This window comes from Ctenocephalides felis, unplaced genomic scaffold, assembly GCF_003426905.1.
Source record: "Ctenocephalides felis isolate EL2017-DRISC unplaced genomic scaffold, ASM342690v1 CF-g0.4_SCAFFOLD_01492, whole genome shotgun sequence".
In the NCBI taxonomy this organism is placed as follows: Eukaryota; Metazoa; Arthropoda; class Insecta; order Siphonaptera; family Pulicidae; genus Ctenocephalides; species Ctenocephalides felis.
Genome location: NW_020537646.1, coordinates 61,402,298 through 61,420,424, shown reverse-complemented (window position 1 = coordinate 61,420,424; position 18,127 = coordinate 61,402,298). Strand labels below are relative to the sequence as shown.

Sequence of the window (18,127 nt, the reverse complement as noted above, 5' to 3'; positions counted from 1 at the left end):
CAGTGTAATAGTGTAGTATATTTTTGTATAATTAATTTCTTTTTCCACTGAATGACGGTCTCGATGAAGACCGAAACATATGGATAAATAAAGTATTTCAAAACTACTTTAGTTTTTTTTCTTTACTTAGTGTTACTGCCCGATTCTAAATAACTCATCAATATATATATATATATATATATATATATATATATATATATATATATATATATATATAAACAAAATTCTAGTATATTAAAATGGTGAACAACGCGGATAATTCAATAATGATAAATAGGATAAAGTCAGTAAAAGTAACGAAGTTACGGGTATAATATACGACTAATTTATTATGAAATAGTAAAATATTAAAGTTAGTAAAATACAAGACTTAGTATAGAAAATAATATGAAAAACGAGAGAAAATAGTTAGTGAAGTGAAAAAACAATGCAAAAATGTCTTTAGCCGTTCATGAATCATTCAGAACAATACATGAACGTACATCTAACTGCCAGACTACTGATCCGTACATTACAAATCCGGGTTTTGCCTTTGCAAGTGTCTCTGTGTTCGTAGAAATACGACTTTTCGAAGGTGAATATCATCTGCTCATGCACTCTATTTAACCTAGTCTTTGGTTTTTAAGCCGCATAAAACGTCGGTCGAACTGATTGCCATAGTTTCCATTATGAATTATGGTAAAAAGTCGTATCCTATTATTAGATAAGATTAGTTAGATAAAGCCTTTCCTTTGAAAAATGCAAAAAAGAATGTTGTTTGTTCATATTTCTAAAGTAATATCTATCTGTACACTCAGAATACATTTGTTATATCTATCTATATATATATATAAAAGAGGATCGCTTTATGTGGTAACAATTATAACTCACGAACGGATGAACCGATTTAGATGAAATTTGGCAGGTAGGTAGTTTAGAGCCAGAAGAAAGACATGGGATACTTTTTATCCCGATTTTCAGTTTAATTGATAGTATATTTATATATATAAAAAAAATACTAGCTAGCCCGGCCACGCGTTGCTGTGGCTCAGTAATTGGTGGCAGAGAGGTAGTTTAGAGCCCGTTTTTTCATTCTAATTCAGAATTAATTATTTATAAACTATCCATGTAGTTTATTCAATCTATGATACTATATATATATATATATATATATATATATATATATATATTTATATAAGGTGAAGTGAAGTTTAATAATAATGCCGCGACCAAGACTGAAAAAGAGCATTACTTACATTTACATGTACATTTTGTCGAATAACTTATTCCCAGTTATAATTTCCCAGAATTTATCAAAGAATGGTTAGTAATATATGAAGGTACGGGGTTAAAAGTTTCACGACCAAAGTGTCAAAATCCAGTAAAGCTGAAGCATTGTTTAACAACATTATTTGAAAGTGAAGGGAGAAAGATGTATAACTAGCTATAACCTTGATTCTTATGACTTTGATATTGGGAGATAAACGGTCATCTTTGAAAATCCATAGTAAAAGTATTTTCTTCTGTTGGTAGTTTTTTAGCATTAGTTAAAAATGTAATTATTTTGTAAAATACCTTTAAAATTAAAATAAGACATTAAACCTGTTTGCCATCTGGCCGTTCCAAGTTACCCCGCCTATAGGGTAAAAAGGTCTAGATAACAAATTTTTGAAAGACAGCAAAAAAATCACATTTTTAAAATGACGAAGTCTGTAGTTTTACTGAACGTAGTCAGCTAATTGTTCGTTTGAAATGTGTCATTTGTTGTGATGAAGTTGGTTTCATTTTCATAATAAAATTTATATTTGCTCAAACTCAAATTGGACCTTTAAGCCTTGCCCTGCTCTACGTATATACTTTTTATTAAATTTAATTTAATTCAAGGTATATTACTTGAAACTTTTCAAAAAGCAGGTCAAAGCAGATATATCTCCTCTATATTTATTTTCTCTCTCCTCGCAGAATTTTGAAAAATTTGTATAAGCTCAGTAGTAGTATTTACAATTATACACAAAAACCAGAATCCAAAAGAATCTGAAAAGCTTAAAACGTAATCAATAAGTCGAAATACCAAAAAAATACTTGGATTGGATTATACCATGATTTCTATAGAAAGTGTATAAAACTTCCAGTTTGATTGAATTGACAAAACATAGACAAACTAATGGGGTTTATTGTTTTTATAATACCTCATTGTATATAGCATTCAAACAACACATCCTTATACACTTATAGTATTAATATTTTTGATTCTCTAGAAATTGTTTAGAATATACCTTACTTAGCAAAACAACGTTTGCCGGATCAGCTAGTATATATACCCATGTAGAAATTAATATCGGTACAATATATTACCAATACCGGTTTTCTGTGGCCGTGATTGCCTATATTGCAAAAATATCGGCGAACGTCGGTTCTGTGATGATGTCAACTAATCGATCAGGCCAACGTCAGCCGATATTGAGGCAATAATCTCTATAAATGGCCTTGTCCAATATTGGTCTCAAACTAAAATAGAAATATTGATGCAATATTTTTTATCATCGGCTAATAAATATTGTCCCCAAATAGAAGAATAAATATTGATGCAATATTTTTTTATCATCGACTGATAAATATTGTCCTCAAACTAAAATAGAAATATTGATGCAATATTTTTTATTATCGGCTGATAAATATTGTCCTCAAAATAAAATAGAAATATTGATGCAATATTTTTTTATTATGGGCTGATAAATATTGTCCTCAAACTAAAATATAAATATTGATGCAATATTTTTTTATCATCGGCTACAAAATATTGTTCCCAAAGTGAAATATAAATATTGATGCAATATTTTTTATCATCGGCTGATAAATATAGTTCACAAATTGAAATAAAAATATTGATGCAACATTTTTTATCATCGACTGATAAATATTGTCCACAAATTGAAATGAAATTATTGATGCAACATTTTTTATCATCGGGTACAAAATATTGTCATCAAATTGAAAAATAAATATTTATGCAATATTTTTTATCATAAGCTAATAAATATTGTCCTCAAAATAAAAAATGAATATTGATGCAACATTTTTTATAATTGACTATTAAATATTGTTTGCATGTTAATTAATAATAAATATTGTTTCCTCAAATTCCTCAATCATAATTATTGTTATTATATTTAAAATGAAAAACAAAAATCTTATCTGGGATCGAACCCGAGACTACGACGTTAAGAGTCGGCAACGCTAGCGCTTAGCTATCGACTCAACGGAACGAAAACAACATACGCCAGATATATATGGCTGTAAATATTTAACCATGTAATTATTCACCCTTACAAATTAAAAGGTAAAAGATACGTAAAAAGTTTATTCGGACGAAAGATGCGGAATAAAATTACGAATAAAATGATATATAATTCAATATGTGTGTTCGTATAATTATTTTCAGATTTTTCAATTTTTCTTGAATTTTAGCACTGCAACTCGCCCATAGGCCAAACCGTTTGAAATACTAAGTTGTGATATGTGGAAGAAAAACTAAGAATTTTGAGACGATTCTAATGATGTATAATACTTTATACGGTTTCTTTATGAAAACCTCAAATGTTGAGAATAGTATAAAAATTCAGTTTTCCTTTCATTATAAAAAAGTTATAAATGTTACAGGGTAATTTATTTTAAATACTGTCCGATATATATAAAACTAATTGAAAACTTTAATTTTATTTACTCATACAATTATAAAATAAAAAAATAATAATAAATGGACTGGGATTTGAACCCCAAAATCAAAATCAAAAGGCTGCGACGCTAGCCATTACACCACCAAGATATACAATCTTGTTGTAGTAACTCACTATCCTGAACCGCAGGTATAAGGTTCTAGATCTTTCTATGCCTTCTATGCATGACGTATGCCTACAAGAAGCGACGCGCGTCACACGGCGTCCTTAGCCTTTAATGCAAAATTGTTAATTATAGTATGTTTTAAGATACTAGTTTTGCTGGAAATAATCGAATAATATTTTCAGTTATGTGTAATGTGTAATAGTGTTATAGTGTACATTGTTTTCTAATGTGTGTAATGTGCATTGGTGCGAAATATATACCACAAACAAGTTTGGTTAAGTAAGCATTGTCTCTGAAAAATATACAATATTTCATTTCTTTGTTGTTACTTTGGATTAAAATACAAAGGTTTGAAAGTTCAACTTAATTTTACGTCATCTGATTTGATTTGGGATGGATAGATTAAGTAATAAGTTATGTATATCTAACATAACCTTAGTTTTAATAGACGAATTCTTTTTACTATTGGTGAGTATAATACTTAATTATGCGTTTATGCATTGTAACTAATAGCTATTTATTTTTAGAATAATTACTGCTAACTACATTATTATTAGTATCTCTAATAAATAATCGGAAACTAGCTATTCGAAATGTCAAAATTTGCAAGTTTTCAATAAAAATGGTAAGAAATGCAAGATAATTTTATTTTTCTCACTAAGGATTTTTATATTGATCAGGAGTTTAAACACATTGAGAAATCAGTTGTACATATTACGTGAAATATAATAAAATATAACATAATAAAATATAACATAACCTAATCTTTTTGAGTGAAGACATACTGCACTTTCATATTTATAAAAGGTAAGACAATACTTGTTATAATATAATTATATGTCTCTGCATTTAAAACATATTCTTATTTATTTTCAGGTAATATTGTTGTAAGCGCAGAAAATAGAGAAACTGGTTTGCTTAGTAGTAAAATGTTATCGAAAAGTTTTTCATCAAAAGTTTGTAACTAAATAAGTTATAGAAAGGAAAGATATAAATTTTGACAGAATAGTCATAATGTTTGATTATAATAAATGCAATGTGGAATGTCAATAAATCTGTACATTTGCATAGCAAGATTTTAGACTATGATATGAAGTCATTATTTTTTAAGGTAAAAGTAGAGTCGAGTGCATTTTACAATCTCATTTTAACGCTTTCATAAATTAATCATATTGATAATATATAATGATATATTATAAATTTATTAACAAGGAATACGAGGTTTCAGATGACAATACAAACTTGGACAAAAATATTTTGGGGTTATGATTGAAAAAGTTTCCCAGTCACTGTTCTAGACGATGAAATAAATATTTCATAATGGATAATAAATATATTAACAACAAATAAAATATGTTCAGATGCTGTGAAATGTTTTATCGAGTGATGATGTTATAAATAGTTAAGTTAATTTGCATTTATTACTTTTATTACTTTACCTACCTTACATTTGATATATATCACGTAAATTATAATCGAATAATTATTCGATTATAATTTACTTGATATATATCAAATGTAAGGTAGGTTTTCCAATGACTGTTCTAGACGATGAAATAAATATTTCATAATGGATAATAAATATATTAACAACAAATAAAATATGTTCAGATGCTGTGAAATGTTTTATCGAGTGATGATGTTATAAATAGTTAAGTTAATTTGCATTTATTACTTTTATTACTTTACCTACCTTACATTTGATATATATCACGTAAATTATAATAGAATAATTATTCGATTATAATTTACTTGATCAAATGTAAGGTAGGTTTTCCAATGACTGTTCTAGACGATGAAATAAATATTTCATAATGGATAATAAATATATTAACAACAAATAAAATATGTTCAGATGCTGTGAAATGTTTTATCGAGTGATGATGTTATAAATAGGAAAGTTTATTTGCTTTTGTTATTGTTATAAAAAAAGTTTACTTGATATGTATTAATAAATATCTATTAAAAAAATAATCAATATTTATGACACTTTTGTGTTTTATAAATAATCATATTTTTAATGCAGTTATATATTTGTATCATTGTTTATATTTAATAAATGAATTTCCACAAAAACATTCTTAATAAATTTACGTATATGTTCATTTCAGAAATAAATAAATAAATAAATAAATAAATAAATTTCAGGTGTTTTATTGTTAAATAAATGACATTGATTTATGCGTTATATTATTTCAACTTCAAATCTTCAAATATTTGTGTAATATTTCAACATCAGTTATAAGTTTCAGAAAAATTTAATAATTCAATAATTAATAATTCTAAATGTTTACCAGCTCTCTGTCTAATTGTATATTACCTTACCAACATTCAACAATTTGTAGGCAACATTGGTTCCAAATTTCCAAATATAGACCAATATAGACCAATGTTGGTTTACCTATATGGCCTCAATATAAAAAATGTTCAATTTTTATGACCAGCCGATATTGGTTTCAAATTTGACCAATGTAGATTTTATATTGCTTGTAGATTCAGACCATATTAATTTCTACATGGGTATATATATATATATATATAAAGCAATCAATACTAATAACTTAATACAAAGTATATAATAACTTAATACATAGTATATATAAACAAAGTACATAAAAAAGTAGTATGGTAGTTTTACTGACATACTAATGATGTCCTCTTGACATCTAGCCGTAATTAATAAAACAAAAGTGATCTAAGTGATTACAATCATTTTTTGTTTTGCAAACTATATACTAAATGTTATATATTATTTTAACTATTCTATCCGTATCATATTCTAATCTAGAAATTCTGTTTCATTCGCGAATCATTTCGAAAAAAATATATAATTACAGGGCTCATCAAACTTCGTGAACGTGGTTTTTTTAAAAACCATATCTACACGAAACCAGAAGTCAATACTATTTGCGGTTATCTCTATTCTCATTAATTATAATCATATTTTTTTGGTATAACAAAAATTTATGAAAAATGTGCGAAAATTAAGATTTAAATATGAAATTTTACAAATACCGGATAGCGCCAGACAGACTTCGTCGGCGCCACGTGGTTTGGTGTTTGAGTCTCGCCAGAAAAAAAGACACATGGCAATATATTTAGACTCTTTGCATAAATATGTCATTGACCAAAGTTAGAGAGATTAGTGAAACTAAATATTTGGCTATTAATATCCGTTTTCGAAGACAGAAAAAAAACGATTTGTGTGTGGAATTGTGTCAAGTGTACAAAAATTGAGTTTTACGTAGGAAACGCGATATATTTGCTGGGCAATGTGTTTAAAATCTTCGAACTGAAATATCAAAAACAAAATACTTGAAACAATCTAAAAAACTGCTTGACGATTTATATATGACTTTATAGATTTGAAACTGATACAAATATTTGACCGAGTTTTTTTATATCCGGACAAAATAAAATGGAACAAACACAACAAGTAAATTAAATCCAATTTTAAAATAAAATTAAGGTATCTAACATTTTTTGTATTATTATATCCAGAAAAAAATGGAACTATGGCTTCCCCTGACATCTAGACATAATCAAATAAAAAACAAGACAGTGATCGTAGTAAACATAATTTTGTTATATTTGTCACTAAAATATAGTTTTGATTTTGAAAGTTTAAATGTTCGTATTTTCTCATCGGATTAAATCTTTATCAAAGATAAATCTGTGTTTTAAATATATAGTTCATAAAACTATATAATTGGTGACCCCGACGTGCTACGCGCATTGGACAGAATTACGCTGCATCTGATAGCAGACGTGTTACGGAAGCCGCCTGCCAAAGATAAGTATAATGCCTTGAAAACAATTATTTTTGACAGAGTTTCCAAATCTAGGTCTAAACAGGTAGACAAATTATTAAATAACATTTCACTAGGTGACAGGAAGCCGTCACAGCCACTTTGTGAAATGATGGACCTTGCAAATAATGAAGTAAGCGACGAGATTGTATACAAGCTGGACAGACTGCCACAATCACTAATAATGTTGGGCTACAAGCCATTGCAGAAATGGCAGACAGACTATTAGATGCCTGTGGATCATCATCTGTAACGGCCACAACAAGCAAGCATGAAGATAACAAAAGGCATCGGACACAAATATTTTAATGGCATTGGTGCAAAAAATGAACATACTCACTTCAGAGGTTGAAAGTTTGAAGCAGAGTCAAAGAGACAACAATGAGAGCAGGAGGCCCAGGAGCTACTCAAGGAATAGGCGAGGTAGGTCAAAAATACCTACCAAATCACATGTATGCTATTACCACAATAAATTTGGAGAAAAGGCCAAGAAGTGCATAGGACCGTGCTTTCTTAAATCACTGCTGAATCCGGAAAACTAGCATAGCCATCAACATTTGGAGCTGCATGCAATGATGGTGATACAAACTCTGTCTGTTCAGAGTTCCGATTAAATCCAGAATACGATTCCTTATTGACTCTGGCTCTGTTCTCTCAATACTTCCAGCTAGCAAATTTGCAACCGGTAGTGCCAAGGAAGTGCTTGTTCTGTATGCAGCCAATTCCAGTCCAATATTCACCTATGGAAAGCGGACTCTTGAGCTGGACCTTTCACTGCGAAGACCCTTCACTTGGCAGTTCACTATAGCAGACGTGGCAACAGCCATAATCGGTGCAGACTTGCAAGGCCACTACAATTTGCTCATAAATCTGAAAGGCAAGAGATTGACTGATACCTCCACAGGCTTAACCTCTGATGGGAAAGTTCTGAAAGCAGATATTATCAACATTTCCACAATAGATCGCCAGCAACCGTTCAAGGATCTACTAACAAAATGTGTATCTGTCACTAATGAACTACAAAAATAACTATTAAGCAGTCTCCTTTTGCGCACAGAATGTCTACAACAGGTCTGCCAGGTTCAGGAAAATTTTCGGTAAAAAATCTATAGCAGCAAAAGCCGAAATTCAAAATCTTCTAAACAGGGGTATGTTAAAAGCATCCAGCAGTCCGTGGGCAAGCCCTAATCATATGGTGCCAAAGAAGAATGGAACATATAGACTTTGCGGTGACTACAGGAAACTGAATGCGAGCACTTTGAATGCAACCTCATGGGGATTGTTTGAGTCACTTTGTATGCCGTTTGGATTGAAAAATGCAACTTAGACTTTCCAGCGATACATAAATCACATTTTTCAAGATATTGACTTTGGTCATGTCTGAGAGTGTGGAAGAGCATCATCGTCACCTTGAAATTGTGTTTGAGCGACTTCAAGAACACTCACTTGTCATCAACATTGAGAAATGCGTCATGGGCAAGGATGAAGAAGATTTTCTGGGATACAAGTGCGAATGACTATTCTTCATCAACATACCGAGCGGACAAAATTTTAAACTTTCAACAACCAACCACAGTTCTAGAACTACGTAGGTTTCTAAGAATCGTGAATTACTACAGGAAGTCAGTACCAAAGGCAGCATGAATACAATCAACTTTTAACAATTCTACAATCTACAAAGTTTAGTGAAGAAGGACAAAACTCCAATTGCCTGGCACCCAGAATCTCTTAAGGCTTTTGATGACATTAAGAAAGCACTTGCAATTGCAGCACTACTTCGATAACTAGATGTTTCAGCCAACATTTGCTTGGTGACGGATGCCTTCTACAACAGTTATTGGTGCTACTCTGGAGCAGAAAGAAAATGGTGCCTCGCAACCCATCGGTTTCTACACCAGAAAACTAACAACAACAGAACAGAAGTATTCTACATATGATGGAGAGCTACTTGGCATATTTGCTGTAATAAAGCATTTTTAATATCTTCTGGAAGGAAGATATTTTAAAATGAAGACTGATCACAAGCCAATCACATAACCATTTCAGCAAAAACTTGAAAAGGCTTCAGATAGACAGACACGACAATTATAATTTCCCAGTTCTCCGCTGAAATTTTGTATGTGAAAACATTGTAGCAGACACTCTCTCAAGAATTAATAGAAAAGAAATGCCAACTTAATTGTCAACTGTAGCAAAATTAAAACCCGCTTATACGCACAAATCAGATGCTTATTGTGAATCAAATTTTTATTCACATCTCAGGCAATCAGCAAGGAAATCAACTAAGAAAACTCAAAAAAGAAAGTTACGTTTAACATATGACGTAAAATTAACTTTTCTTTTGACAAATAGCCTTTCTTTTATTTTCGGGAGAGTACTATGGCATATTACTATTTGGAGTCGCCAATGCATCTCCTGTCGAAATGCGAAAGTCTACAAACACAACCGTTTCAATCCCTTGCACATTCCTGTACCAGATGAAATATCATTCACTTACCAAATACTAAAGGTTTCTCATATTGTTTAACAATTATAATAATTAACACTCAGATATCACAGCTGATACAGTCACACAAGCGTTATTTCAAGATTTGGGACTCCAACAACAATAACTTCTGACCAAGGCACACAATTTGAGTCTGCTCTATTCAAGTCTTTGGCTCAGGCAGTTGAAGCAAAGAAGACACGTACAAAAGCTTACCACCTTCAGACTAATGGACTCGTGGAGCGATGGCATAGGAAATTGAAAGCTGCTTTGGTGTGTTCCACTGAACCGCGGATCAAGATACTACCTTACGTGCTCCTTGGTCTACGAAACTCATTTAAGGCAGATATAAAAGCATCACGAGCAGAAATGGTCTACGGAACTACGTTGAGACCTCCCTGTGATTTTATCAATGTATCTGATAACTCAACAAATCCACAAATATTTTTAGATAATCATAGCCGAATCATATGTGCATTAAAACCAACTCCTACTGCTCATCACAACAAGGGCAAAATGTTTATTTTGAAAGATATGGGCATATGCACCCATGTATTACTCAAGGCAGATCATGTCCGGAAGCCTCTAGAACCACCTTGTAGTGGGCCTTATGAAATTCTAGAGCGAGTTACTGACCGAATATACAAACTCCGCATAAATGGGACTGAAAAGAACTTCACTGTAGAAAGATTAAAACCCGCTTATATAAACAAATCAGATACTGATTGTGAATCAGATTCGAATTCACATCACAGACCATCAGCAAAAAAAACAACCAAGAAGACTCCAAAAAAGAAAGTTACGTTTAACATATGACATAAAATTAACTTTTCTTTTGACAAATAGCCGTAATTTTTTTATTTTGGGGGGAGTATTATGGCTTTCCCTGACATCTGGACATAATTAAATAAGAAACAAGAAAGTGATCGTAGTAAACATAATCATCTTTTGTTATATTTGTCAATGAAATATTGTTTTGATTATGGAAGTTTATATGTTCGTATTTTCTCATCGGATTAAATCTTTATCAAAGATAAATTGTGTTTTTAATCATTTACAATGTAAATATATAGTTCATAAAACTATACAACGAACACACACAACAATTACATTAAATCTGATTTTAAATTAAAAATAATACATCTAACATTTTTTTGTAGTATTCTAAACTAACATAGGTAAAATAAATATAAGTTTAATCATTTTAACTAAGTAACTTTAAGTTTAAGAATTTTATATAAATTTTAGTAGTACTATTAGATAATAATTTTAAGAGACATATCGAAACAGACCACTTAAATTAACATTTCACATTTATTAAAATTCCATATTTAAAATATATTAAAAAAATAAAAATCACCTATATTTTCAACATAGTGAATTTCTACTAAGATTAAAGCTACCACATCACCGAGAAAAGTACACAATTGAAATGAAAATACACAGATAAACACAAATAGTAATACAAATAAAAAATACAATTATAATTACCACATTATTTACGCAATATTCAAATTTTAGATTTACTTAATTGACCAAAAAACGTCGTCAAACAACAAAGAAGTATCATAAATATTAGCGTAAATTAAGGACGTAACTAGTGGGAGCGACTCGCTTAGCATTTAATAAAAATAATTAATTATTAAAATATTAAAAATTTGTGAGGGGGATTTATGGGGAATAGAAAACACTTTTATCATTGTGACGAGTAAATGTTGATGGTCCCTTTCTTGGGGATTGCTATTAATCTCACTTATTATATTTTAGAATTGCATCCCCATTACGAAAGGATTACTCCAACTCCTTAACCCGACTTCTATGAACACCCTGTAATTACCTGTGGAAACTAAACCAAATAACTACGCGAATGAAACAAAATGCACTTTCATCTTATTTAATTTATATAATGATGATCACAAGTGTGAGGACATAACTGTACCTACGTACAGTTGATAAATCTACTGATGAATCCTTATTAATTACTAACGGAGTCACGTAACGACAGAATAACGTAACGGATTAGCGGCCTTATGTAAATGGAGCGAATAGATAATAAACAAATATATCTGACTTTTGCTGGAACAGGTTTTCCTCTCCTGGCACTACACACACACCACTATACACAAAATGGGTCCAGAAACTTGCGCCTGGACCCGACCGAACTCCTCGGAGATCGTTACATTTCCTAATGATTCTTTTCAACCCTCGACTTGGACCTTTTAATGGAGGAACCCTAGTAGAGTTGGGTGGAGAATGCCATTTGCACTGAGGGTTGTGCAACCCTTTGGCGACAATGCCAATTATTGTTACAATGTGCTACTTGAATCTTAAAGCAGAAGCAACCCTATAAATATTTTTATCTAAATCGGTTACATATTCGTCAAACAATAGTCAGCTACAGCATCATTATAGAAATGTCCTTTTTGCTGTTTTTCAAAAATGTATAATCTCGTCCTTTTCATCTCATTAGTGGGTTCAACGTCTTACTTTAAATTTAAAGGTATTTTACATAATAATACATTATTCAACTAATGCAAAATATAAAATTCATGGGAGAGTTTTTTGACAGAGATACCACTGTTAATAACCTTGGCAGTCCGTTAACATTTTTTGTAATATTATAAACTAACATAGGTAAAATAAATATGAGTTTAATAATTTTAACTAAGCTAAGTAACTTTAAGTTCAAGAATTTTATATAAATTTTAGTAGTACTATCAGAGACATATCGAAACAGATCGAAATATTCATCAACAGAATTGGAATATCTGTTCATATAACTTATCTATTGTAAAATTGCTTTGTAATTGTAAACCACCCAGATGTAAGGTATTATATTTATATTTATATTTATATTTATATTTTGTGTTTGTGTTTGTGTTTGTGTTCGTGTTCGTGTTCGTGTTCGTGTTCGTGTTCGTGTTCGTGTTCGTGTTCGTGTTCGTGTTCGTGTTCGTGTTCGTGTTCGTGTTCGTGTTCGTGTTCGTGTTCGTGTTCGTGTTCGTGTTCGTGTTCGTGTTCGTGTTCGTGTGTGTTCGTGTTCGTGTTCGTGTTCGTGTTCGTGTTCGTGTTCGTGTTCGTGTTCGTGTTCGCGTTCGTGTTCGTGTTCGTGTTCGTATTTGTTTTTACATTTGTATTTGTATTTACATTTGTATTTGTATTTACATTTGTATTTGTATTTACATTTGTATTTGTATTTACATTTGTATTTGTATTTACATTTGTATTTGTATTTACATTTGTATTTGTATTTACATTTGTATTTGTATTTACATTTGTATTTGTATTTACATTTGCATTTGTATTTACATTTGTATTTGTATTTACATTTGTATTTGTATTTACATTTGTATTTGTATTTATATTTGTATTTACATTTGTATTTGTATTTGTATTTGTATTTACATTTTATTTGTATTTGTATTTGTATTTACATTTGTATTTGTATTTGTATTTGTATTTGTATTTGTATTTACATTTGTATTTGTATTTTATTTGTATTTACATTTGTATTTGTATTTACATTTTATTTGTATTTACATTTATTTGTATTTGTATTTATATTTGTATTTTTATTTTATTTATTTATTTATTTTGGATTCTGATTTACATCATTTTGCCATTACAATTATCTATACAGTTGTAGCAGTTCTATACAATACATTGGTAATTATATAATAATAATTATGCTATAAATTAATTTTGCTATTACTTATAAAATTATATAAATATTTATATATCCTTATGTCATTACTTGATATAAGTATTTGTACATTGATGGGAAAAATAATCTTTACGTTTTGTAAATTCTTGAATAATTTTGATCTTTCTTGCTGATAAAAATTACATTCCCAAAATGATCGAGTGTTTCTAGGCTTCCACAGTCACACTTTGGATCCTGTAAGATACCAATTCTCTTCAGATGAGATTTGCAGTAGGAGTGTCCGAGTCTCAATCTGCAGATTACTGTAATAAAATTTCGACTTTCTTCTATGTTTTTAAACCATGTGTTTGGTGAAACAATCTCTCTCGTCAGTGCATATGTGAATCCTTTTGCCTTTGTAGTTTCTGAGTGGGACTTCTGCCATAGTTCCAAACCTTGTTGTTTTATTAAATGTTTTAAATCTAGCGCAGAAGTTTTTGCAAATTGATCGCCGCTCGTACATGCCTCTTCAGCTAGATTGTCTGCTATCTCATTGCCTTTTATATTAGAATGACCCTTTATCCAAAGCAGAATCATGGATTTATCATCAGTATTGATTTTCTTTATGATTTCTATAATTTTGTATATTATTATATTTGAATGTTTATTGACGTGTTTTATGGCTGTTAGACTTGATTTGATGTCACTTAGTATCAAAGATTTGTTAATATTATTGTCATTCACATATTTTACGGCAGTGTACGTATATCGCTATAAGTTCCGCTGAAAATATGGATGTATAGTCTGGAAGTCTTACTTTGTTACTGTAATGGATTCTTGGGATATGTATGGCACATCCGGTTCCCTCTAATGTTTTAGAGCCATCAGTATATATTTGCAAATAATCCGGCCAATTTGAGTTGATATGAAGTTCTAATTCACGGATATATATGTCCGTGTTTGCTATATTTGTGCTCTTATCTATATCGATGTATGATTTAATGTAATCGTTTAGCGGTGGGTAGATGTAATATGGAGTTTTATCATTGATTATGATGTTCTCTTCGTGAGGTTTAATTGTATAAAAACTATTTATTAGTGATGGAGCTGGTTTGTTTGTCCAGTAGCGTGTGGAGTAATGTAATCTTGCTAGTTTTTCTAACTGTTTGGGTAATAATTTACATGATCCATTAAGTTTTTTCATCAAGAATCTGTTTGCTAGAATCTTTCTTCTTATGCTCAGAGGAGGTTCTACTGCTTCTGTTAATAACGCATTTGTCGGTGTTGATCTAAATGCCCCTATGCATGTTCTTAATGCGGAATATTGAATTTTATCAAGTTTATTTTGTTCAGTTTTTGACGTTGTTCCATATATAAAGCATCCGTAATCTATTTGAGTTCTAATCAAATTTCTGTACAGTAAAAGGCATGTCTCTGGGTGTGCTCCCCATCTAGTATTTGTTATTTTACGAAGTATATTGATGCCTTTTTCGCATTTTCTTGATAATTCTTGTATATGCTTTTTAAATGTCATTTTGGCGTCAAAAGTTATGCCTAGTATTATCACGTTGTCTTTTATTATAACATCTTGAGTTCCAACCCTTATGTGACCTATGTTCTGGGGGAGTCTGTGTCTAGTGAAAATCGTTGCTGAGCTTTTGGTTGGTGATATATTTAAATTATTGCTTGATAACCATTTTATGTTTTCTTTAATAGCATAGTTAATTTGCGTTATACCTGATTCTATTGACGGTCTTGATATGTATAATCAAATGTCGTTGGCATATTGTAATTTTTTAACACTTGTATCAGGTATCTTATGGTAATCTGCAGTATATATGTTGAATAATGTGGGGCTTAAAATGGAACCTTGTATGATCCCGTTGTATGCTGATCTAGGGCCGATCATATCTCCATTAGTTCGGAGATAAATATATCTTGGTGATATCAACTCCAATGTTATTTTAATTATACTCTCTGGGATATTTATATTCCGTAGTTTTTTCTGTAGAATATTATGGTCTACGTTTTCATAGGCTTTGTCAATATCTATTGACAGTAGCAACATATATTCATTGTTTGACCCAGACCGTGTTCTTTCTGTTTTTTAGAGCTCTTCTCAATTCGTTATATTTAAAAGGTGACATCATTTCTGTTTCTTCATTATTATTCTTACTAAATATATCTTGTTTGTTACAGACATAATCTGGTGCTATATTTTGTAATATTTGATGTCCGCATTCTTCCGTAAAATTTGGATTTATGTTCCTATTTGTGTTTTTGTTGTTGAATATTTTGATTTTCCTCCAAATTGTAGCCGGATTTGTGTTTTTGTTAATTGAACTTTTCTTGTTCTTTAAAAATCTCTTGGTTTGTGCATTTATTTTTTGGTATAGGATAAAATTATCATAATTATATTTTCTGCACATTTGTTTAAATGCGTTTTTTCTTGCGTTTACCATAATATCACATTCTTGATACCACCATGCTGCTGGTTTGAAGGTTGAGCTAATTATCACTTTGCATTTCTTTATGTTTTTCTCTGTAGCATGATCTATACAATTCATTAAAAATTCATATTTTTGTTTTCCTGTATTAGGTATGTTGGAGTTTTGGAGAGTTTTTGAAATTTCTTCGCCATATCCTTTTCAATTGGCCTGATTGGTATTCCATTTTTTTGTAGGGAAGATTTTGATGTTTAAAATTGCATTTGTGTAAATATGTATTATAATTGGTAAGTGGTCAGATTCAAGAGATTCTTCGAGTATGTCCCATCTGATATAATCTGTGAGATTGCTGGAGCATAAAGATAAATCTATATTCGTAGCTTTTTTGTTTCTTGTCTCGATTGTTGTGGGATTGCCGTTGTTGAGAATTATTAATGAATGATCTTCTATGATTTCTTGTAATTTTATTCCTGATGTGTTGTTCGCCATACTTCCCCATGCAAAGTGATGGCTGTTGAAATCTCCAACGATCAATGTTTTTAAATGGATGCCTTCTATAGTTTTCCTCACATCAGTAAAATCTATTTCTTCTCTATTTGAGCAATAAATGGAAACTAAGCAAAAGGTTATATTTGTTTTAATTGTCACCGCACATATTTGTATATTTTTATTGTTGTTTATTGTTTCATATTCATCACAATCTATGTTGTTTTTGACGATGATGGCTGCTCCGCCGTATCCATCTTCTCTATCTTTCCGAAAAATCTTATACCCCTTGATTTTGTATACTGCATTAGGATTGAACCATGTTTCGGAAAGGGCCGCTATCGAAATCTGATTATTGTATAAGAAATGTTCTATACTTTCTTTATTTCCTTTCAATGATCTGCAGTTTAATTGTAGTATTTTTAAATTCATTTTGGTTTATTTATATTGTGTATATTGTTTCTATTATTTTATTGAACTTCCTGTAGTTCTCTTATCTTTTTTCAATTTACTTATCACAATACTCAGTAATCTATTTATGGAAGAATCATCAGATCTATTTATTATCTTAATTTGTGTAATTAACTGTTTAAGAATTTCGAGTGGATCATTTTCTTCTTTTCTTGATTCATTTCCTTCTTGATCCGTATCATCTTCCGACGTTTTAATCGGCCTTTTTCTACTAATTATTTTTCTATTACTTACCCTTTTAATATCCATCTCTTTATTTATATTATTATACTTAGATACTTTAGACGTACCTTGACCTCCTACCCTTGTTACATTTTTGACATGTGACCTTTTTGGTTTTCTAATCCATACTATGTCTTCTTCTTCTGTATCCTTTTCTTCTTCCATTAATTTTGATATATTTATATTTATTTTTATCACAGTAACTTTTTTCTAGTCCGTATTCATCCCTCCTTTTTTTCTTTTATCGTCGGAAAATCTTTTTCCTTATCTATAGTGTAAGGGTTAAATTTAACAACTCTTGAATATTTGTCATTTCGGAAAATATTCCTCGCCTCATGAAAAGCTATATTATGAGTCCCTATCAATTCATAAATACTTTTATGCCTTTTGAATTCCGGGCATTCAGTACTATTTGCAACGTGTTCCCCGGAGCATAAACAGCATTTTAAGTTTAAAATTTCAGTACAGGCTTCTATTCCATGTTGTTCTGAACATTTCGGACATCTTTTTTTACTTTTACATTGTTCTTTTATATGACAAAAAAAACAACAATTATGACACTGCACTACTTTTTTAATATATGGACTAACCCTACATTTTACTGAATATATTGAAATTTTCTCCGGCAATTTGGAGCCCCTGAATGTTAATTTCACACATTGCGATTTATAATTGATGTTATTATCTCTTTTTGACTTTAAACATTTTACTTCCACCACTGGATACTCAGATTCTATAACTT

The 18,127-nt window shown here is 30.4% G+C and overlaps 2 protein-coding genes and 1 long non-coding RNA gene across 3 annotated transcripts; all 3 read left to right on the top strand.

The window, feature by feature from the left end:
- Positions 1 to 4,427: 4,427 nt before the first annotated feature.
- LOC113370720 lies at positions 4,428 to 4,736 on the top strand. Its single transcript, XR_003366609.1, has 3 exons — positions 4,428 to 4,447; positions 4,503 to 4,629; positions 4,699 to 4,736. It is a non-coding gene; the product is annotated as an uncharacterized LOC113370720 (long non-coding RNA).
- Positions 4,737 to 7,957: 3,221 nt separating this feature from the next.
- LOC113371476 lies at positions 7,958 to 8,958 on the top strand. The gene is made up of 3 exons (XM_026612098.1): positions 7,958 to 8,054; positions 8,299 to 8,630; positions 8,689 to 8,958. Exons 1-3 carry the CDS (start codon positions 7,958 to 7,960, stop codon positions 8,956 to 8,958), a joined length of 699 nt encoding a protein of 232 aa, XP_026467883.1.
- A 491-nt stretch (positions 8,959 to 9,449) lies between these two features.
- LOC113371475 lies at positions 9,450 to 10,932 on the top strand. Its single transcript, XM_026612097.1, has 2 exons — positions 9,450 to 9,553; positions 10,221 to 10,932. The coding sequence occupies exons 1-2, from the start codon at positions 9,450 to 9,452 to the stop codon at positions 10,930 to 10,932; spliced, it is 816 nt and encodes a 271-aa protein (XP_026467882.1).
- Positions 10,933 to 18,127: the final 7,195 nt, after the last annotated feature.